The sequence below is a fragment of the Mauremys reevesii genome, linkage group 7 (assembly GCF_016161935.1).
Source record: "Mauremys reevesii isolate NIE-2019 linkage group 7, ASM1616193v1, whole genome shotgun sequence".
NCBI lineage: Eukaryota > Metazoa > Chordata > Testudines > Geoemydidae > Mauremys > Mauremys reevesii.
In genome coordinates this window covers 84,995,930-85,020,719 of record NC_052629.1, presented here as the reverse complement: position 1 = coordinate 85,020,719, position 24,790 = coordinate 84,995,930, and the positions used below count along the sequence as shown (strand labels likewise).

The 24,790-nt window shown below is 43.6% G+C and overlaps 1 protein-coding gene across 8 annotated transcripts in view; it reads right to left on the bottom strand.

Moving 5' to 3' along the window:
• IPPK (inositol-pentakisphosphate 2-kinase) overlaps positions 1-24,790 on the bottom strand; it is a 105,000-nt gene that overhangs the window by 30,927 nt on the left and 49,283 nt on the right. For 3 of the 8 annotated variants that reach the window (XM_039480844.1, XM_039480845.1, XM_039480852.1), the window contains 2 exons: positions 7,993-8,088; positions 2,723-2,789 (listed from right to left, as the gene is read on the bottom strand). In XM_039480844.1, coding sequence (XP_039336778.1) covers positions 2,723-2,789; positions 7,993-8,088 — 163 coding nt within the window. Of the gene's footprint in view, positions 1-2,722; positions 2,790-7,992; positions 8,089-9,710; positions 9,767-11,676; positions 11,848-14,764; positions 14,888-24,790 lie in introns of those variants that run through there. The other 5 variants (XM_039480847.1, XM_039480849.1, XM_039480850.1 and 2 more) reach the window with 4 other exon arrangements.

Genomic DNA, 24,790 nt, shown 5'->3' with positions numbered 1-24,790 from the left:
AAGTAATCCTGGACGTAAAAAGGTTGGAGACCACTGGTCTAGATAATACTTAGTCTTATACTAATACTCAGTGCGGGGGAGGGATAGCTCAGTGGTTTGAGCATTGGCCTGCTAAACCCAGGGTTGAGAGCTCAATCCTTGAGGGGGGGCCATTTAGGGATCTGGGGCAAAAAATCTGTCAGGGAGGGTACCTGGTCCTGCTGTAAAGGCAGGGGACTAGACTTGATGACCTCTCAAGGTCCCTTCCAGTTCTATGAGATAGGTATACAGGTCTGTCACATCTTACGCACATTTAACATGTGCAAATTCAGCTTTACGCGGTCAGCAAAAACACAAAAGAGAAATAATTTAAATACTGTTCCTGTAGTGCGGCGAATCCGCCCGCCCTTACACTCAATGTAATTTTGACTATACACGGTTTTCACTTTACGCGCTGACCACGGAACATAACCCCAGCGTAAGATGAAACAGACCTGTATCTCCATTACAGACTAGATGACCTCTCGAGGTCCCTTCCAGTCCTATGATTCTTCCAACTGAAAGCAGAGCCACTGAAATATAGCTTTCAGCAAAAACTACTAAAATCCTTCGCTTTAAAGGAGAAGGATGACAAAGGAGTAAATTCTACAAAGATTAGCTTAATTACTTTAATGAGCAAACACTAAATTGTTTGAAGGTTTGTTGCAAGCAGATCAAAAAGAAAATACTGGTGGAACAACATGTGCAGGCTCCATTTCAAGGAAAAATACACAATCAGAAGAAAACAGAAGACAACTTGAGTACATTAAAATACATCAGAACACATAAAAAAGTCAGCAATGGCAATTTCACTAGCTTCAAGTCAAGCAGATGTTGCATACTCAGCTGGGATGGGTGAGAGTCAAAAAGCAAGCCTTGTATATCCAAGGAAACATACTGCCTTTCTGACTGGCTTTAATATGAAGAACGTGAGAGTATAAACCTCATGCCAGATGACACTGGCCCATAAATCTCAAGCATCAGTGATTCCTACCTAAATTAGGTGGCCTTTTTAGAAAGATATACTGTATGAAAAACCTCTAAAGCCATTGAGGTTTGACTGGAAATATTTCCCCGTTAAAAACAAAACTTCTGTCCCAACCTGAACTTGACCTCATCAAGCTGTCATACAACCATAGCATGTGATAGTGTCTTATAACTAAGAATCAGGGCTTGTCTTCACTACCAGGGAGATCGACGCTGCTGCAATAGATGTAGATGGTGTCAATATAATGGGTCTAGTGAAAACCTGCTATATCGACAGCAGAGTGCTCTCTGGTCGACTCTGGTACTCCAGCTCCCCGAGAAGAATAAGGTAAGTCGACCGGAAAGCGTCTCCTTTCAACTCAGCACAGTGAAAACACTGGAATAAGTCAACCTAAGCTACATCGACTCCAGCTACAATATTCATATAACTGGAGTAGTGTAACTTAGGTCCACTTTCCCCAGTAGTGAAGACAAGCCCTCAGTATCAGTCAGTGCAAGAATAGGAACTCTGAAGAAAATTCTGAGAGCTCTGAGTGTGGGGGGGGGCCCTCCCCCTTAGAAATGAGAGGATTAGGTCCCATCATCCTGGCTAAATTCCAATTCTAGTAACTAATGCAGTCTACCATAATTTCTCCTGTAATTTCAGTTAAATTATTCATTTCCCAGGCTAATTAATACTATTGTGTAGTATTACTGGCACTGTTAAACTGTGCTCTGTATTCCACCCCCAATGGTGGATCTATTTCAGCAACGTAGTACAGAGAGTCCTGTACTTAATCTGTAAAGCAATTCCAGTTCTTCTGGATTGAAGGCACCATAAAGTATAATGTTGTATCTTACATAGACTTTAGTACCATATCATTCCCCAGAGGACTGCACTAGTTTAAACCTGTGAATTTGTTCAACTAACCACCCAAGAGCCTAAGAGGAATCAGTAAGAAGAGGGATATTTTTTGAATTTTCCCCTGTAGGGATTAGAATATGACATATGGTGAGTTTTCTAGGAAAATCTACTTCACAAGTGTCATACTATTTCATTGTGGAAACAAGGAAGCTGAACAACACTTATGATTCAGTTTTCATGCAGACTACAGAGAAAGGGTTCAAAACCCAAGCTTCTTAGTAAATGAATGCTTAGTTATGGGTGACAACAGATACAGGTCAACTTCCACATTCTGGTTCATTTTACATAAAATACTTTTTCACTAGTAAAGCAGAAACAAAAATACTTAAGATATTATCAGTATCTAGCCTCAAACGAAAATATTAAAAACCAAACATCTACTTGCAATTTTTGAAACTGACCAACCCCAAGGCACAGTTACCTTTACATGTCCACATTATTTTTTAATTCCATTACAAAAATGGAAAACGGGTTTTCTGTTCCCATTACTATTTGTAAAGGTCTTTTTAGCAAAGAAAAAAACCCGACTACACAAAGTGCTTACAAATGCACATGTTAAACAAACTGAAACAATTTCTCCCTGTTTTTTTTCCATGGATAGTAATTTAGTTACATAGATACAACATTTCCAAACAGTCTGATTTGCAAGTTGACTGTGTCCCTTTAAGTACTAGGCAACAGCAATGATTAAATGAAATTGTAACTTATCAAAAAACTTTATCAGATTTTATAAATTAATTTTTTCTCATGCAATTTAACTGAAAATTTTACAGCTGAATGCAAGAATCTTAATTATAGCAATGGGATCCTTACCTGGCCTCTCAGACTGGATCTTTAAACAAAGCTGTTTTACAAAGTCCAAAGGTAGCTGAACAACTTCCTAAAACACAAATTTTTAATATTTTAACAGACAGGTTCTTTTAAAAGGAAATATCTTAAAATAAAATTTTACATGGAAATACATAAATACATAAAATTTTGGATGGGTGTCAACAAAGTAGGTCAAAACCTTACATAAATTCAAGGTTTGGTTGAGAGTTTTGTTTGTTATTCAACCCTATAAAACAGTACAAGTTTCATCTTACCCTGAGTGTCTGAGGAGACCAGATAAGCAATACCATATCCTGGCACGAGACACAGAAAAAGCCCTTCGCCAGTTTGTCAGTTTCATGCAACTACAGGAACATTATGCATTTTCTTCAAGTAACAAAATCAGTTTGTCTTTATAAGTATAAGTTTATAAGTACAAACTGGCAAAGTTCTTGTATTTAGGGATTTAATACAGCAACCAAATAGAGCCCAGGAACTTCTAGATTGTAGTATAACTAGATCTGATCTCCTCGCTCAGGGAAGCAACTCAGCTATCAAAGAATTGACATAAGGAGGTAATGGATTACAAGTCTCAAAATATTAGGCTCTCCCAGGCTAAATTCATCAGCCAGAAAAAGAGCAAAAAGAAGCCAGACATTTTGAAGGTTAACCATCCTTCCCTAGAAAGAGAGGGCAGGGCTGGGTGAAGAAGAGACCCCTTCCTCCAACATGCCACATTGAGAAACAGGCTGGGCAGTCCGTGCTTACAAAACAAGTTTGAAGTCAAAGACAATAGATTAAGTAATGATGTATCGTGGGCCGGGCAGGATTCCATTCATAATTGCATGATCTCAATTATAATAAAAAAAATAATTGCATCTCTCACCTTGTGCTAATAAGGATCAGAGGGGTACTCTAATTCTTTTGCATGAATGGCTATAATCTGGAGTTTGTGCATTATCTCATAATGTAATAGTATTCTCTTATCTTACTGAAACGCTTGTGTTAAAACCATTTGCACAGTCCACTTGAATTGTAATTCCACATAAAGTTTCAAATACAACATTTTCCCTAATTTGGCAGTTTAGATTTAGGGTTTACTACATTTGTGTCTCCTCTTCCACACCAAAAGAGACTGGGATATATTAAAAGTAGACTTGAGGTGTGGGCGGCATTTAATACTGTATTTTGGAATGTATCTATCATGTTACCAGTGTTCACAAGTCAGCCCCCACTGTGGAGTTGATTTAGCTATATGTGGTATGAGAGAAGCCAACAGCTTTTAGTCTTTTGTGTCTTAGCTGTGTTAAATGTTTTAGCTTTTCGCTGTTGTTGTTCAATAGATATATTCCAAATCTGCCTTTTTTAATTAAACCCAAGATTTTACTGCAGTATAAAAAGTAAAAATAGTGCCCTATTTATACTGCAAGCTCCACTGAGCTTTTATTTTACAAAAATGAGCAGCTTACTCACAGACAGAGCCAAGAAAACAGGTAGTTCTACTTCCTTCTATATTTATCTAAGGCATAAAGCTGCCAGTGGAACAATAATGATGTTTAAAGACAATTTTTTCTAAATGTATATCCATATAAACATAGATAAAGTTGACAATGCCAATCTGTAGAGGCAATATCCCTTCTCTCCCCCGCTCCCCTCCCCCCGGATCCCCATGCCCCCCCCCCTTACATAGAAATGATACCCAGGTGACTTAACTGAAGAATCAGGTCTTAAGTCATTTTATCATATCCTTTTCCATCTTGGTATTTTTATTGTTCCAGTCACTGTAGTATCTAAGCACCTTGCAAAAGGTAATAAATTTATCCTCATTATATCCTAGTAAGGTAGAAAGTATCATCCGCATTTTACAGACTGAACTGAGGTGCAGCAAGATTAAGTGAATTGCTCAAGAACACTTAGTCTATAGCCAACTGAGGAATTATCCCATATCTCCAGAATTTCAGTCAAGTATCTTAACCACTATCCTACCTCACCTAAACTTTTCCCCCTACCATTAATATTCTTACACTGGAACTTATTCTAAGCAATTTCAGGGTTTGGTTTTGTTTTTTTAAAATCAACTTACCAGAAAATGTGTTTACCTTCCTCTGCCCTCAAATATAGAATTTCCTGACAACAAAAGTTGTGTCAAGGTCCAGAAAGGATATTATTTACCTATATAACAGTAACAGAACTCATAACCCTAGCAGGATAGAAATGGGAGCTTTCTCCCTTCAGAATTGGACATACAGCATTCACTTCTGGCTCCAGAAGGTCATGAGACATTAAAATTGAATCATTTTGTGTCTAGAAAGGCTATTTAATATATTTAGAGATTTTAAATTGGTCCTTCTAAGCTTTGCATTTTCAGGCTCATGGTAACTAAGACTTTATATTCAGAACAAAAAAAGTGGTCCCAATAAAATAGTTAAGATGCCACCATTAAAATGCTTGTGAAATAGTTTCCCCGTAATCTATATGACATTACATACAACAAAGCTACATTAAAATAATGTTATTTAGGTTGCAACGTCAAACACTCCAAAGTTAGGAAGTACCAGAATTAATGTTGCCTTAATTTGTCTCCTTTTTACATATGCACTATGATAGTCTTTAATTACATGTGTTATGGTTCAGGGCGAGCTGTGCCTTTGACCCTATGACATTCCGAGATCCAATCCAGCCTAGTGAGGGGTTGTGTCACCACCTGCCCTGCAACCCTGGGTGCCTCACAAATGCTTTGCTGCTGTAGCTCCCACCTGTGCCGCTCACAAACAGTCTTCCAGCCTACAGGTAACACCCCGAGTATCTGTGTATAGCTGCCGCCTGCCAGCCACACCTTAGCTTCCATCAATCTTGGTTACTATTGTCAGGGTGACCCCCAACATGCTCCCAGTCCCGGATTCTCCCCAAAAACATGTGTTCCGCACTGTCCAGCCCTCTCCTGGGCAGTTCAGTTATTAGAGGGCCATAGCCCCTGAAAGGGGTCAATGTACAACAGTTTGCTACTTCAGCTAAAACAGTTCAGTTTAAACACAACACTGGATTAGCTTTGATTAAAGAATAAAATAAATTTAACTACAAAGACACAGATTTTAAGTGAGTACAAATATAAATCATTGAAGTCAGAAATGGTTACAAGAGAAAAGAAAATAAAACTAGTAACTAAAGAAACTAGACTTGGTTCAAGGTAAAATTCTTACCACAGGTTCCCTGCAACACTGCTGACCAAATATTTTAAGTCAGGATCAGTCCCCAAAGGACTATTTCCTTTGTCTTCTCAGGTGAAAGAGTGAGAGAGCATACCTGGGGTGTTTTTACCCCTCTCATTTATAGTCCAGTCACCCTCTGAAATGCATTTTCCTGAGAGTCGCCCCTAGATAAAGTTCCTTCCAGCAGTGAGGATGGAGACATTGGCTCTTGAGGTGAAAGAGGTTCCATGCTGCTGTTTGTTAAAATATAAAGCCATCTGTTTCTGCCCTCCTTTGCTGCCAAAGAATGGCCACTTGAAAGTGACTGCCAATCAACTTTCATGACACCTGGCTAGAGGTAGTGCCTTGTCCTATGTCTTCGAGAAACTGGTTTGCCTCCTCCCCAGATTTGTCTGATAAACACATTTCAGTCATAACTTCAGCTTATGTTCATAACTTTACATATAATCTTGCTACATTAAATTTCACCATGATATTATTGACCAATGAGTTACTAGTTTTCAAATGATATAGCACACAGCATATTTTTACATATTACAATTGTGTTTAGGATGTGAACACAGGGGTGTATTCAGTCACCAATCCCCTACGAATACCCTTTCCAGGGGACAGGCCTGTACTTCTCTTACAGTGGAATCCCTCTAACTCACCCCACTTTTAGACTAGGTTGCAAGCTCACAGCACCCCTCCTCAGCAGCCATGTCCTCAGCAGGCCCAGTTGGGTCATGGCCACTGTGGTAGACTTCCCTTCAGCATTTGTGATCAGTATGAAAATGCAGTAACCAAACAGTTTGCTCAAAACAAACTACCATTTATTTAACCATAGAAACAAAGAGGGAAACAATTAATTCAAAATGCCTATACATGTTATCTTACCAAAACCTGTATCTCTCCTTGCAAGTTTAGGTGGGCCCCTGATGCCACAGGCATTTGGACTGCCAGTGAGGCAGACTGCGTCCCTGCCTCTCAGTTTGACCCAAAGGCAGTGCGCCCCACTGCACAAACAGCCGTTTTATGAGCATCAACAATTGAATTCAAGTCACAGTTTGGCTTCCTAGTAATGTGTAAAACCTCCCAGGACTGAGTTAACTCTTTCCCCCAGTGTAGCAGAGAGTATGATAATAATCATGTAGAAAGAGATATGGATTATTAGTTCAAGATACAGCTGTCTCCCGCATTTTTCACATATGATCATATGCTATTTTTTCAACAGGACCCGTCTCATTTCAGTGAGCTGGATGTGCCACAGTCCCAGTAATTCATGACACAGTATCAAAAAAAATAACAAAAACCACAGTGAAAACAGGTAGCACCAGGTTGAGTCCGGTACCATAAAAACTTATGGATATAACTTCTATGCCATAAAAACCTATTAAAACAGAATGGGGCTTCATTTTTAATATAATTATTGACATGAAGATGTAGAGTATTCTAAACTCAAGCTCATGTGCTTGAGGACGGTCAATTAATGCTATCCTTTCACAACTGAAATGGAAGATTTACAGAGGTAAAAATATTTACTTCAACAACCAACATTCCAGAATGAGAGATTTAATTTTCTTCATAAATCTCTCCTGTGTCTTACTCATGTCTGAGGTCTTAAGAAGCCACCTTGATCTGGCCCACCAGGAAACAAGAGCCCGCATTGTCATGTAATCCAGGGCAACCGCTATAAACCAGATCTCTTCTCTTCTCCCACCAAATCGGTGGCAAAATGCTACACAGCCACCTCAGATGGCTGAGTCTTCCACATATGAACCAAATTAAGGCATGAAAGCTTTCACTCCCACCCCCACCAACTGCTACCAAACTCCCACCCCCACCAAACACTTCCAAACTGATAAAACTTCAATGGCTCAGTCTCTGGGGCAAAATCTAGTGATCTGATCACAATGTAGTGCAGAGCATGAGCTCTGGTCAAAGCTGTGCATCTCATATGGACAACATGCACAAAAAGGTCTGCATATCTTGCATCAAGCAAAATCACTTCACTTATAAAATGTTTCTAAAAAGACTAATGGATAAGCACTTAAACTATACAAGTTAAAAGGATAAAATGATTACCCCATAATGAACATATTTCTCCCCAAAAAACTGTTTCATGACGTGTTTTCCGAAGTCTACTATGTTTTGCAGGTGGCTTAAGATTTCCTCTGGTGCCTGAAAAAGAAAGAATAGTACATGGTCATAAGTATTTTGTGAATATATGCAGTAATAATAATAATAATAATAAAATAATAATAATAATACACAGCACTTGAAATATCCACTTGTCTTGGAAATTTTCCAAAAACTGGGGGCAAGTGCCATCAACTTCTGGAGATCCTAAAGCTGTCACTGAAATTAAAGTAAGTTTCTAGCCCTTACAGTTGCAAATACAAGTTTCCGAACATGGAGCAAGTGTAAATCCACGCAGCAATGCCTTGTTAAGTCTGCAGACAAACCGCACGAGTGCCTGTGCCACTGCTCACAGCTTTGGTAAAAACTGCATATTGACACACACAGTACTATGATCAATTTCACTGCTCCTATCTGAAACCTTATGGGTAAAACTTTCAAGAATCAGATCAATTTCCCTCTACTTATGTTTAGGAAATTTCTGAGCAAAAGCTGTAAAGGCAGATGAGAGGATTGAGAGAAAAAAAAAAAAGAGACAGGGAAAGAGTAGATTAGCCAAGATCCCTCTCTACTGTCACTGCCACTCTTGCAGCAGCCCGGAGGATCTATGGGGGTTAAACAGGGAGATTATATTCCTTCCCACCCACAGACAGAGGGGTTGAGAGTGAGAGCAGCCTTTAATTTTACCTGACTTTTACCTAGTTGTTGCCCTAGACAATGTACCCCCTTATTGTCATTTAGGCTTCTGTGGGTTTTAAACCCTATGTACAAGATGGTGGGCATAAATGGATGAGGAAGTATCTGAGTGGCTGTGAGTAAGGAGTGGGGAGAAAAAGGGGATTTTTACACTGATGTGGAAGAGAGAAGAGTGAAAATCTGAGGGACAACAACAAATAGAAGCTAGAGAACACATGTAAGGAAAGTAAGAGAAAAGGATAAAAGGGACTATACCATCAGACAGAGAGAAAAACAGATACAGAAATGTATTAAATCTGAAACAGATTAACAACATGTTACGATTAGATTTATTACATAAACAGTGCACAGGTGTGTATTTTATTTTATTTTTTAAACTGAAGGGTGCATGATTGTTAGGGCTGTAGCGATACAGGTATTTTTCAATAAGATCTGGTAAACTTAATTTACCCCACTTATTGGTGTGAGAACTAACTGATTAATCAGACACTGTAGCTGGTGCATTTCTTTAATGCAATGTGAAGTGTGAATTAACATTTTATCTATAATATGTTTAATTTTATAATCTCAAAACTGTCTGAGGATCCTAATTCTGGGAGAGCTTTCAGCACTTCTGAAGCAAAAACTAAAAGGCTTTTACCCATGTACAGTTCTAAAGATGACAAACTTTATGATTTAATGCTGTTTACCTAGTTAGTTTAGTTTTTCCACAATGAAACTTCTTAACCAATAAATAACTTATATGGACTACACAACTACAACGCCTCGTCTACACTACCTTTTGCCAACAAAACAGTTGGGGCATATACACTACAAAGCTGCTTTTGGTGGCAAAATAAAACCACCTTGACAAGAGACAGATTTCCGCAGCAAAGTTAAAGCATCAGTGTAGACACTGTCATTTGTTATGTCACCATAACTGGCCTCCCCGAGTGTCCCACAATCCCCACTGCGACCACTCTGCTCACTGTTTTGAACACAGATGCCCTGCACCTAGCTACGCAGGCATGCATCCCTTCCCTTTCAAAACTCCTGGAAGCTTTGACCTTCCTCAGCATTGCGAGCTCACGGAGCTCCTGAGGATGCTGCTCTTTGTATCCGTGGAGACTGTGGGAGAACTCTAAGGGAATCACAGAACCATTAATGTGGAATCCTGCTCTCCCCAGCACTCGGAACACAGCGGCAGGCAGAGTGGGCTGCTGCTGCAGGAGGGTGAGGGAGACCGCTGTGCTGTAGCAGAGTTGGGGGATGATGTGGACAAGGAGAGTACAGTGTTCCCTCTAATTTTTCCCACCTATGTAAGGAATGAATTTTGCACATAACAAAATTCATGTGGTGGAGGGCAGGGCTGAGGGTTTGGAGTGCGGAAGGGGGCTCAGGGCTGGGGTGCAGGCTCTGGGGTGGGGCCAGGGATGAGGGGCTCAGGGCTGGGGCAGAGGGTTGGGTGCAGGGGGTGAGGGCTCTGGGGTGGGGTTGGGAATGAGGGATTTGGGGTGCAGGAGGGTGCTCCAGGGCTACAGTGGGGAGAGAGGACTCTCCCCAGCACTCTCTCTCAGCAGCAGCACCTCGGCTGGCAGGGAAAGGTGCCTCTCCCTGCCACAGGAGTTCTGGGGCTGCAGAATAGGCACCCTTCCGCCAGTCTCAGCAGGATAGGAGTCTCTCTGGGGCCAGGCCCGATCCGGCCGCAGCAAGTCCGGACTGCAGGCTGGGTTGGGGGCCAGGGAAGGGGCACCCCTCCTCTGGCCACGGCAGGTTGCCACCCAGACGGGTTCCCTGTGCACCTGTGCAGCACTAAGTAGGCTGCTGTGCAGCTTACAGGGAATTTAGGGGGTGGGGAGGAGATAACCCCTTCCCCTCCCTCAGGATTGGTTGCTCAGGCTGCTGTCTGAACTTAGAGATGGCATGCCGACACACTCTCCCCCAACACACACTGCTTCTGTCTCCCCCACACACAAACACACACTGCCTGTCACACACACTTCCCCACCCTCCACCTCCCCACACACTTCAGTTGAAAAGTGGCTGGTGATCTAGTAGGATGCCTATAGAACGATAGGATTGAGAATCATATGACACTGTACCTGCCCCATGAGGCATTACAAACCCTTCCCAAAACACCGTGACCAGTTGCACAGTGGGGTAGCTACCCACAGTGTACTGCTCTGTCAGTTCCAGAGCTGCTAGTGTGGATGTGCTCTGCTGACACAAGGAGCATAGTGTGGACATCCAACAGAGGTTTAATTAAAGTGCTTTAATTAAAGCGGCATAACTTTCGTTGACAAAACTCTGTAGTGTAGACATTGCCTGAGTTTACTTATCTGTATTAGCATAGTCTGGTTTTCGTTAACCAAAAAAGATTACCAATATGAAAAAAGATTATATACTAGACTATTACATAACCAGTAGGAAGAGAAAGAAGCAAAAAGCGTTTAAGTGGCATTTTTGTCATTCTAGAAAAATTAAGATTTGTCTTATTTAATTAACTCAAGTAGCATTATCCCTCGCATTTTGTTTTTTCCAACTGTAAGGCTGACTCTCCCTTAGGTTCTTTTGTGGAGGTTCAAGTGAGACTGGGGAAAGTTTAAGGAAAGGAATATTCTCTGTTTTGCTTGAAAATGTACCAAAACCAGAAGCCAATAGTGAATATTCAGTACTAAAACAATGACCTCTCAATAGATAATTGATTTCTTGTTTCTTGACTCATGAACTTTCGCCCTCACCCAAAAAAAAAAAAAAAAAAAAAAGTTGGTCAGCAGGCAACAAATCTCAGCAGGATACCATGCTGACAGACCTGAAAACAGGCTGCCTAAAGGCAGCCATATTCCTCCCACCTGTGTAAGAAGACCCTTTGTTACAGCACCCTCTTCTTAAAATATTTTGCATTAGGTGAGGCCACATTTCTGTGCTTAGAGGTTTATGACAGATGATACCTACAAAGTAATCCTCCATTGCAGACAAATGACCTAGAAGGCCTTTGCTGTCTCTTAACTTCCATGGCTGTCAAATTACTGGGCTTCTAAAATCATCGTTTCTCAGCTGGGTACACAGCTTTGGTCTTCAAGTTGATAAACAACACCTCCAGGGTCAAACATTAAGTCTTCAGTTCTGTTCCAAGAAAAACTAGTCATTTCTAAATATGAATAGGATGTCATAACATTAAAATTATATAATATCCTATATAAAATACAAAAATGATTTTCAAACCACCGTCTGACAATCACAGTGCCTGCCAGCCAAAACATGGAATGCTGAAGCCAGCTAAAATCAGCTCCACTTCAGAACTCAATTCCATAACATGCTACAGCAGTGTTTGCACAAATGATGCACACGATCACTCCTGCTGCCATATTATTCACTGAAATACCAAAGCACATTTCAGATAACTAGTACATACTCTGTTCATCAGTATGCAACTTACTATTAACAACTATGAAAAGGAGGGGAAAAGAACAAGTCTATAAGATGATTAGACAACTCTGAATTGAAGTTTTGCAGCTGCCCTTGTTACCTGTCAGCTCTGTGTATCCAGCCTGTCTGACTCATGAAAGATTCCTTCCCCACCCCCCACCCCTGCTTGAACCAAAACCATTCAGAAGAAAGACTTACAAAAAGCAATGAAAAGGCAGTGGGAGACACACCTGAACAGGATGTGACAGGATTAAGGCAACTGCCCTAGCCTCATCTGCATCAAAGATGGGACAGGGAAGCATCTCCTTTAGCATACAGAATGGAAAACAGATTCCAAGGCAAGAACCGCACTGAACTCTGGGACCAGAAAAGCAGGGAAGCACTGCAGGATGGGGGATTTCTGCTCCAGATGTTAACTACTGAGCTGGGTGTGTGCAGGCGTGATCAGACCAATTCTAGTAATAAATCTTTTATTGGTATCCAAAATACTGAAGTATCAGAGGGGTAGCTGCGTTAGTCTGGATCTGTAAAAGCAGCAAAGAGTCTTGTGGCACCTTATAGACTAACAGACGTTTGGGAACACGAGCTTTCGTGGGTGAATACCCACTTCGTCGGATGCATGTAGTGGAAATTTCCAGGGGCAGGTATATAAAGGTAATAAAGGTAATAATTGGAGATATGCCAATCTCCTAGAACTGGAAGGGACCTCGAAAGATCATCGAGTCCAGACCCATAAGCAAGCAAGAATCTTTGGTATACTCCCTTGAGCCATCAGTTTACCTATAAACAAATCTAGTACTCTCCCTTGAACCATTGTTTCTTCCCTACAAAAACCCCTACCCAGGCTCAAGTAAGGGTTCTGATGCCTGGATCCAAAATCTTCATCAGTTCCATTGGGACTTCATCTTCTCCCGACTGTGCTGGGGGCTCTGCATGTCTCCAGCTCTCTGGACCCTCAGCTACCACTACCAGCTGGGAACCCCGACCAGTTCAAGCTTCACGGAGTGGTGAGAAACCCAACCCTCTCTCTATTTTTTTTTCCTACTCTAGCTATAGCTTTCTAACCCTAACTTGTGTGATCAGATATAGTTTTCTAAACCTGACTTTTATACTCAAATTTAAGCTAGATTTAATAGTCTGTTTTGTTTGTTTGGCTCTCCTTGTATGGCAATAAATAACTTTTATGGTTAAAATGACTGATCCTTCCCTCTCTCTCTTTTGTGTTTTTGGTTCCTCATTTGCTCTGCAGCAACAATCCTCTTACCTAAGCTAAAGATCCCTGTAACACCCAAAAATCCTGTGGGGTTTGCTCATCAAGTAGGTTACTACCAGTACACTTGTAATGTGAAAGTACAGCTCAACCCAGCCTGTTGAGTCCAGGATCATATAAGGGGTCAGCTTAGAAGTGCTGATTGACCCGGTTCGCTCAGACAAGTGTGAGAGAGAGTGAGTTAGTTTCTGGGGTGAGAGGAACGCAGCCCTGGGGGACCTAGGTCCTGCAAGATAGCTCCATTGGGAGAGAACCTTCAGAAGGAAGAAGCAGAGCTCCGTATGAAAATGCAAGTGACACAAGCAGCACATTGATAGAATTACAGAACCCGGTGGGGTTTGCTCATCAAGTGGGTTACTGCCCGTACAATTGTAACATGAAACTGCAGCTCGACCCAGCCTGCTGAGTCCAGGGGCATAGGAGGGTGGCAGCGTGAAAGTGCAGCTCAAAAAGTAACCTTAGTAAATGAATGTACCCAAAGTAATGAGTAAAACTGGTAACACCCTTCAAAAAACTGAAGCCTGTGATGATTACTCAGACGAGGCCCTCAGGAGTAACTACTACAATAGAATGATATCCAGGTCATGATTATGAACTAGGTCATTAAAACTTGACAACATACATGGATATTACTGTGATAGAAGCTATACAAGAGCCTGGATAATAAAGACAGAATACTAGAACTCCATTCCCTTTGCTTTGGCTACACAGAAAAACAGTATTTGTAGAAGTGTTATCCACTGTATGAAATGTAAATATATACATCTAGGAACAAAGAATGTAGGCCATATTTAGAGGATAAGGTACTCTATCCTGGAAAGCAGTGACTGAAAAAACTCAGGGGCCATGGTGGATAATCTGCTAAACATGGGTTCCCAGTACTGTGACCAAAAGGACTAATCACTATGTGATCCTTGGATGTTGTGGAATATGTTAAGTAATGTTCAGTTAGTATTATTTTATGTAATTTGTAGGGGAAGTAAAATCTGTGGGTGGACATGATAATAATGTAACATCTGAAGACTTTGTTAAAGGCCTTGTGGCTGGTAAGTTGTCCAAATTCCAGTAGTTGGGGGAGGACCATTGGAAGGCAGAGTTGAGATTTGCTGGCTAGTGGTGGGCTATGCTGGGACCTGGCTGCAGTTGCCAGGAACAGACTGTCAAGGCACCAGATATTAATTCACTGGGGACTATAAATGCCACCTTCGCAGGGCCTAGACTATAGATGAACAGTAACTTAGTTAATTTGTGGGTTTACTTGTAATTAATGGAATTTGCTAATCAAGTCTGGAGTGAACCTTTGATGACTGGGTATTCCTGCAGTGGCCTGAGAAGAGCACCTACCATCGTTTTATTGAGTACTCTGCTCCTGAGGGCAGGGAATAAAGGAGCTGTGAGGGATGACACACGGGTAAAACTTCCAAGTCAAAGCGTGGTGATGACAACAGTTACCCGAGCCTGGAGAGTGTAAGAAGCCCAAGGTTATAACAGATGAATATAGAGGGGAATGTTGAGTGGGGAGGTTATATTATGTCTGGATTTGGCACTAGTGCAGGGGTGGGCAAACTTTTTGGCCTGAGGGCCGCATTGGGTTTCAGAAATTGTATGGAGGGCCAGTTAGGGGAGGGGGGCGTGGTCCCCCATTCTTCCCCCCCGTGCTTCTCGCCCCCAGGGCCCCCCCCCCCCGGAACCCCTGCCCCATCCACACACACCCCGCTCCCTGTCCCATGACCACCCCCGGAACCCCTGCCCCTAACTACCCCCCGATGCCCCATCCAATTCCCTCTCCTTCCTGACTGGCCCCCCAGGATCCCTGGCCCCATTCAACCCGTTCCCCACCCTCTGACCACCCCAATTCCTATCCAACCCCCCCCAAACTCCCCTTCCCTCTATCCAACTCCCCCCCACTCCCTGCCCCCTTACCGCGCTGCCTGGAGCACCAGTGGCTGGCAGTGCTACAGCCACGCTGCACAGCACAGAGCACTGGGTGCAGCTGCGCTGCCACCAGAAGCTCACAGCCCACTGCCCAGAGCATTGCGTCAGCGGCGGGGCGCACTGAGTTTGTGGGGGAGGGGGAACAGCAGGAAAGGGGCCGGGGGCTAGCCTCCCAGGGCAGGAGGGTCCCATGGGCCAGATGTGGCCCACGGGCCGTAGTTTGCCCACCTTTGCACTAGTGTGATCAGAACTGGACACAGTATTCCAGTAGTGATGTCCACAATACAAGAGGAATGTTGATAAATTGAGAAGGGTTTAGATAAGAACCACAAGAATGACTGATGAACTGGAAAACTTGCCTTATAGTGATGGTGCTCCTTGAATTTATTTAATTTAACAAAGAGAAAGTTAAGGAGTGACTTGATCACAGTCTTTAAGTACCTACATTGGGATCCAAAGTTTGATAGTAGGCTCCTCAACCTACCAGAGTTAGACCAAGACCCAGTGCCTGGAAGACAAACTCAGATGATAAATAAAGCACAAATTTTCAACAGGGAGAGTAATTAACCATTGAAACAACTTGCCAAGAATTATGGTAGAGTCTCCAATACTGGCCTTTTTTAAATTAAGATTTGGGATTTTTTTTTCTGAAAGATATTCTCTTATTCATCCACAGCTATTGGGCAAGCAGGAATTAATTCAGGAAAGTCCCATGGTCTGCGTTATACAAGAAATTAGACTATATGAACACAATCGTTCCCACCCCTACTCACAAGCCTTGTAATCTATGGATTGATGAACTTGCACAGTAATTTAAAAATAATGGTGACCACGTTGTTTCCTAGTCTTTTGTGATTTTCCACGCTGTCACCTTGGCTCATAGTAACACCATACCTTTAGTATTCTATTTCAAAAAAACTCCCAGCTAATATGCAAGTTTTTCAACAAGGGGCAGTGGAGTAAGTTTTACTTTCAACTGATGGTTGTTAGGATTGCTGAACTGGACATCATAGAACTGGAAACTGAAGTTACAAACATGCCAAACTATAAACAACTCCAACAGATTCTATGTGAGGGGTTTACTCTCTCAAACTACAGAGAGTAGGTTTCAGCTTACATTTTACTAAGCTTGACAAAAATCGAGTCAATGAACTACCCATGACAAAGTTATTTCCAACGCCCACTAATTTAAGAATTAATCATTCTACTAACTTTATGAAAAAACCTTCCCTTACAAAAACAGATATGGAGAAGGATATAATGTAATTCATTTAGTATAAGCAGTAGTCTTAAATAAGAGTGGGATGTGTTAAGAAGGATGACTGTTCGTGATGTGCAGAGAAGGGGTGAGGTAAAAGCAGTGTATGGTCTCCATGTGAATTTTAAAGCAGCAAATAAACTTTCTGCCAACACTGCAGGCTTGAATATAAAGAACCAATGAAAGGAAGCTGCTGACAAGAGTATTGTCTGACTAACCAAAAACAATGGAAAAAGGGTAGAAAATGAAAGACCAAGTTAGTTTTCCATTTAAGTAATTAGTAGGACGTCAGCAATTTTAAGAGGAGACCTTTTATACTTTTTCTTTAAGTGTAATATTTGTAAGGTTGAGTGCTGAATGCCTCCAACAGGAGGGTCACTCAATATAAAGATTAAAAACATGAGTTTCTTCTTGGCTATTTGGCCAGTCTTCACATAATCCAATAGGGTTTTTTTTTGTTGGTTTCTTTTAATATCTGCATATTACCATCAGCTGCAGTTGGGTTTGGTTGTTTGTATTTGTATTATGCAAATTACTCTCTTATGGATTAGAAACAAAGCAGTGTACTGAGTATTGTGTGATAAATTGGGACAGCATTCTTCTTCTACGCTTAGCCAAACAGTCGGCCAGAGAGATCATTTGCCATTTGGTACGTTCCTGTTCAACCACGAAAGCTTGACAGCCTGAAAGTCCAACATCGGAACAGACCTGATGTACCAGTGTAATAGGAGATCTGCCTCTGGGCCACCGCCATTCCTCATTTGGTGGAATTTTATCCTGAATGTTATAAGCCACCCAGAGAATGGCGTTCACTGGAACGTCTTGCAGCATTCTTGCAACGTGTCCAAAAAGCACGTAAGGTGCTGCCTGCGGACAATGGCCCCAGTAGTCTGTAAACTCAAACAACCATAAATATCCACATTACGGATGAAGTCATTCCACTTTATGCCCAATATATGATGTTGACATTTTGTGTGGAAAACCTCCAGCTTTGTCCAGTATGTGTGGCACAGTGTCCATGTTTCGCACCCGTACAACAGTATGGGAAGGGTACAGCTCGAATAAATCCTGAACTTGGTTGTCATACTAAGATGATGTTGATTCCATATCCATTGTAAATGGCCCATTACAGATGTTGCAATGCCAATCCGACGGAGAATCTCCATGTGAGAACTGGAGAAGCTGGTAAGTATAAAACCCAGATAGCAAAAGCTGGAAACTGTTTTGACAGTTTTGTTGTTCAAAGTGATTGGAGTCACAGGTGGACCTGGGTCCTAGATTTTGCAGTTTTGTCTTTGACCATGAAACATGGAGACCATTCTTCCCTAACTCCCCCTCCATATGCTGGAGTGCCTCATGAAACCTGTCAGGGCTCTGTACTAAAAGAACAATGTCATCAGCGTAGTCAAGGACTGTGAGTGAGGCCTGGTCTACACTATGAGTTTATCTCGAATTTAGCAGCGTTAAATCAAATTAACCCTGCACCCGTCCACATAACGAAGCCATTTTTGTCGACATAAAGGGCTCTTAAACTAAATTTCTATACTCCTCCCTAACGAGGAGAGTAGCGCTGAAATCGACATTGCCATTTCGAATTAGGGTAAGTGTGGTCGCAATTCAACGCTATTGGCCTCCAGGAGCTATCCCACAGTGCTGTCCAGAGCAGTCCCAATGGTGCAATCTGAACTTGGATGCACTGGCCAGGTAGACAGGAAAAGCCCCGCTCACTTTTGAGTTTTATTTCCTGTTTGCCCAGTGTGGAGTGCTGATCAGCACAGGTGACCATGCAGTCCCAGAATCAAAAAAGAGCTCCCAGCATGGACCGCACAGGAGATACTGAATCTGATCTCTGTATGGGGAGATGAATCTGTTCTTTCAGAACTCCGTTCCGAAAGACGAAATGCCAAAACATTTGAAAAAAATCTCCAAGGCCATGATGGACAGAGGCCACAACAGGGACTCAACACAGTGCTGCGTGAAACTTAAGGAGCTGGGACAAGTGTACCAGAAAGCCAAAGAATCAAATGGATGCTCACAGAGGGAGGGGCGACTGACAGCTGTAGCTATCCCACAGTTCCCGCACTCACCGAAAACCATTTGAATTCTGGTTTGAGTTCCAGTGCCTGAAGGGTCAAAAACATTGTCGCGGGTGGTTCAGTGTCTATGTCATCAGCTCCCCCCCCCACCCCCCCGTGAAAGCAAAGGGAAAAAAAATCTTTTCTCGCCTTTTTTCAACATCACCGTATGTCTACTGGATGCTGCTGGCAGACGCGGTGTTGCAGCGCTACACAGCAGCATCCCCTTGCCTTGCCTTGCGGACAGCAGACGGTGCAGTATGACTGGTATCTGTCAGCTCCTGGCTAGCCTTGATGAGGTCGGCCGGGGGCACCTGGGCAAAAATGGGAATGACTCCAGGTCATTCTCTTCTTTAAGTTTTGTGTAATGGAGATTCAGTCCTGCCTGGAATATCATGCCAGCTGGAGGCTTCTGCCTCAGGCTGCTCTCCCAGTCAGCAGCACCGCGCAGTCGCGCCTACCCCAGCCTACTCCTTGCTACCAGGGCTCACAATCAGATACTTAGACCTCTACATTTTGCTGCAAATAAAAAAATTACGCTGCCATTTAGAATGTCCCCCAACATACATATCCTGGGACATTTTGTATTTTACCAGTGTCAACCAAAGGCCCACACACAAATGGAAAGTCCTGCCTGTGCTTCTATCCTACTGCTTGTCACAGATTCCCATTTTCAGCTATAGGCTGAGCAAGTGCAGAATGGTGGTTCACTCTACTTCGCTGTAAGCCAACTGCCCTCCCCTCCCCACTTTATTGCCTCTGCAAGCAGAGATCAAAGTCAGTGTTGTTTCGAATGTATGCATTCTTTATTACTTCATCACACAAATGGGGGAATAACTGCCAAGGTAGCCCAGGAGGGGTGGGGGAGGAGGGAAGCAACGGGTGGGGTTGTTGTAGGGGCACCCCTTAGAATGTTATGCAGCTCATAATTTCTGTGGGATGTCTGGGGCTCTGACCCAGAGCGACCGTTTGCCTCTCTGGTTCTTCAGTAGGCTTGCCTGATATTCTAGGCAGGACTGACTCTCCCTTTAGACAAAACTTAAAGAAGAGAATGACCTGGGGAGTCATTCCCATTTTTGTCCAGGCGCCCCCGACCGACCTCAGAAGCCGGCCAGGAGCACCCATGACAGCAGCAGACGATACAGTATGACTGGTAACCGTCTTTGCCAACTTGCAAAGCAGCACACGGTACAGTATGGCTGGAAACCATCTTTGCTAACTTGCAAAAGGCACAGGGATGCTGCTGTGTAGCACTGCAGTACCGCGTCTGTCAGCAGCATCCAGTAGACATACGGTGACAGTGAAAAAAGGCTGAACGGGCTCCATGGTTGCCGTGCTAATCCAGGGAAAAGGGCGCGAAATGATTGTCTGCCGTTGCTTTCACAGAGGGAGGATTGACTGATGACATTTACCCATAACCACGCGCGACAAATTTTTGGCCCCATCAGGCACTGGGATCTCAACCCAGAATTCCAATGGGCAGGGGAGACTGCGGGAGCTATGGGATAGCTCCCCACAATGCAACGCTCCGGAAGTCAACACTAGCCTCGGTACATGGACACACACTGCCGAATTAATGTGCTTAGTGTGGCCGCGTGCACTCGACTTTATACAATCTGTTTCCAAAAATCGATTTCTGTAAAATCGGAATAATCCTGTAGTGTAGACATACCCTGAGAGATCACTGATCTCAATGCCTATGGACCTGACGGAATGCTGCATTATGAAATTAATTGCCCGACAAAAAAGAGTGAAGGGGCCAAAATGCAACCCTGCCTAACACCAGATACTGATTTAAAAGGCACTGACATCCAATTCCCCCGACAAACACGGGCACTGGTTCCATTATGCAGCTCTCTAATCAAGTCCAGCAGAGGGGTAAGGACACCTGCGCCCTTTAAGGCCTTCCATATACTACATGCAGGGGCTTCCTGAACTTGCGATGCCTCTCCGAAAACAAGCGAAGGGCCAAAATGGCGTCTAATGTGGACCTGTTCCTCGCAGAGCCTGACTGTTGGGGACGACACTTCCCATGTAGCAAAGGCTCCAGGTGTGCCAGAAAACATGCGCAAACACCTTCCCTGGAACGGAAAGCAAGGTGATCTGCCTGTAGCTCTTACATTCACTGCACAGTCCCTTGCCCTTGTAGAATGAGATCACAATACCGTCCTTCCAGACAGTAGGTGGGGTTCCAGTTCTGGCTATCTTTCGTCTGGGGTGGAGAAGTGATTCTGCTACAGGATCAATAGCACATTTTAGCAGCTCTGAGGGGATGCCATCAGCACTGGCTGCATGTCTGTTTTACAGTTTAGAGATGGCACACTTCACTTCATTCAGTGTTGGTGCACCAGTACAGATGTCTGGATCCAGAACCATCTCATCCCCCATCCCCACCCACCAAGAGATTGAGACGCCATCCTAGAAGTGTTTATCTTAAACACCATGGTAAACCAAAAAGAAGAGGACTGTCACTAGGTAGCTCCGTTGAGACTGCAAGACCTGATGTTTTTCTCTGAATAATACAGACAGCAACTCCACCAGAGAGGTCCTTTGGGGCCATCTGCCTGTCCCAAGTCAGGGTAAAGGAGGAGGGTTGGGCGTGGGGCTAGCAACTCCACCCTGTAAAAATCAGCTTGCTACAGAAACGCCAACAATAGAGTTAACAGAGACTTTTAGCCTAGAAAAAGAAGGGTCTTCAACTCGAAGATGCATGACGCTGGGTGGTGAAAGCCGCGAGGAAGCCACTAAGCCGATCACCCTTCTTGCAGCCAGGAGGATTACCATCGGCACATGGAACGTGAGGACCATGTACGAGTCAGGAAAGACGGCGCAGGTTGCAGCAGAGATGAGGAGCAACAACCTGACCCTACTAGGCATTAGCGAGACAAGATGGACGCAAGCTGGACAGAGACGACTGTTGACAGGAGAGCTGTTGCTGTATTCAGGACATGAAGAGAGCGACGCACACCACACACAGGGAGTAGGCTTCATGTTGTCCAAGCAGGCACAGAGAGCACTGATTGGTTGGGAGGCACATGGTCCCAGGATCATCACAGCATCCTTCAGAACTAAAATGAAGAGGATTAAGATGAATGTTGTTCAGTGCTACGCTCCAACCAATGACAGTGAAGAGGAGGACAAAGACTACTTTTACAACAGACTCCAGAAAATATTAGAGTCTCTCCCAGACAAAGACATTACCATCCTTATGGGAGACTTTAATGCCAAAATTGGACCTGATAACACAGGATACGAACAAGTCATGGGGACCCATGCTCTGGGAGAGATGAGTGAGAATGGAGAGAGATTTGTGGATCTGTGTGCACTTAACAACCTGGTCATAGGAGGCAGCATCTTTCCTCACAAGCGGATCCACAAGAGTACCTGGGTATCGCCAGCAGGCATGACACAAAACCAGATCGACCATGTCTGCATTAGCAAGAAGTTCAGAAGATCCTTGCAGGACGTTAGAGTTAGAAGAGGAGCAGACGTGGCGTCCAACCATCACTTAGTGGTGGCCAGATTGAAGCTGAAGCTGAAGAAGAACTGGATAGACGCGTCAGACAGAAGAGCGAAGTACAACGTCAACCTTCTGAAGGACCATAAGACCAAGGAAGATTTTGGATTGACGCTGAAGAATAAGTTTTCAGTACTACAGGATCGGTCTGAAGAAGAGGAAGACAGTGTACTCAACAGATGGCAGAAAGTGAGAGAGACACTTAGGTCAGCATGCCAGGAAGTGCTTGGAATTAAGAAACACCAGCAGAAAGAGTGGATCACAGCAGAGTCCTTGACAAAGATAGAAGACAGAAAGAAGAAGAAGGCAGCAGTCAACAACAGCAGGACTAGAGCAGCAAAGGCCAAAGCTCAAAAAGAGTATGCTGAAGCCCACAGAGCAGTGAAGAGGAATATTAGGAAGGACAAGAGAGATTATGTGGATGGACTGGCAGCAGAAGCAGAGCAGGCAGCATACAGCGGTAACATGAAACAGCTGTACGATACTACCAAACGACTGTCTGGAAAGTTCAGCAAGCCAGAACGTCCCGTTAAAGACAAGCAGGGAAAGTCTATAACAGGAATAGAACTACAGATGAACAGATGGGCGGAGCACTTTGAGGAACTCCTGAACAGACCAGCACCACCAAATCCACCAGACATCGACCCAGCCAACGAGGACCTCCCAATCAATTGCGATAAACCAACCAGAGACGAGATCAGAAAAGCCATCACCATGATGAAGAACAGGAAGGCGGCTGGACCTGACGATATCCCAGCAGAGGCCCTGAAAGCAGACCTGGATGCTTCAGTGGAAATGCTGTACCCCCTGAGAAAATATGGGAAGAAGAAGTGATTCCGGCTGACTGGAAAGAGGGATATCTCATCAAAATCCCCAAGAAAGGAGACCTCAGCAACTGTGCCAACTATAGAAGAATCACACTCCTGTCGGTGCCAGGGAAGGTCTTCAACCGAGTCCTCTTAGAGAGAATGAAGGATGCCGTCGATCCACAGCTACGAGATGAACAGGCAGGTTTCCGGCAGAACAGATCATGCACGGACCAGATAGCAACGCTCCGCATCATATAGTCGAGCAGTCTATGGAGTGGAACTCCTCGTTGTACATCAACTTTGTTGACTATGAGAAAGCATTCGATAGCGTGGATCGAGAGACCCTCTAGAAGCTCCTTCGGCACTATGGCATCCCAGCAAAGGTGGTCAACCTGATCAAGAATTCATACGACGGCATACACTGTAGAGTGATCCATGGAGGGCAGCTCACAAACAGCTTCCAGGTGCGAACCGGAGTCAGACAAGGATGCTTGTTGTCACCACTTCTCTTTCTTCTCGTCATCGATTGGATTATGAAGACATCCACTTACAAGCGTAGGAATGGAATCCAATGGTCATTGTGGACCCAGCTTGATGACCTGGACTTTGCCGACGACCTTGCACTCCTTTCGCACAGTAAACAGCAGATGCAAGAGAAGACCAACGTAGTGGCAGCCACGTCATCACAGGTTGGCCTCAACATCCACAAGGACAAGACCAAGATCCTTAGGATCAATTCCATCAGCAACGACCCAGTCACACTGAATGGAAGCCCCCTGGAAGAAGTGCAGTCCTTCACCTACCTAGGTAGCATCATCGACCAGCAGGGTGGCACAGACGCAGACATCAAAGTAAGGATTGGTAAGGCAAGAGCAGCCTTCTTACAGCTCAAGAACATCTGGAGCTCCAGAGAGCTGTCTTTGGCAATAAAGATTCGACTGTTCAACTCCAACGTGAAATCAGTCTTACTGTATGGAGCTGAAACCTGGAGGACAACCAAAACAACCACCAGGAAGATCCAGACCTTCATTAATAGCTGCCTCAGAAGGATTCTCCAGATCCGCTGGCCAGACACCATCAGTAACATCCACCTCTTGGAGAGGACCCATCAACTCCCAGCAGAGGAAGAAATTAGAAGGAGAAGGTGGGGCTGGATAGGACATACACTACGCAAGCAGCCAACCAACATCACCAGACAGGCACTGCAGTGGAACCCCCAAGGCAAGCGGAAAAGAGGCCGCCCAAGAAATACCTGGCGACGCGACCTTCAGGTTGATAGCAAAAAAATGGGCTATACCTGGAACCAGCTAGAGCGAATGGCCCAGGATAGAAGACTATGGAGATCTGTGGTTGGCGGCCCATACCCCGGTTGGGGTGACGGGCATGAATGAATGAATGAATGAATACAGACAGCATATAACCATAACATAATGGCTGAAAAGTATACCAAGGTCAACTAAACTATCTCATTATACTTCTCCAAGGAGTGGGGAAGGAACAAACTAGCCACTTTGAATCAGGAAAATGAAATAAATTTTACCTTTTAAAGTATTCTGTACCTAAAATCAGATGAAACAACTGCAAACATATTGATAATCAAGTGGAATTTAGTGAAGGGTACTTGTATGAAAGAGAGCATGAAAATCAGTTTAACTTTTGATGGCTTAGATACAAGACAGTAATGTACAAAATTGATCCTACAACAAAAGTTGTAGGCTCCTTTATAAGACCAATGGGGACAAAGACTTAGCTCTGTCCAGTAATTAGAAACAGAAC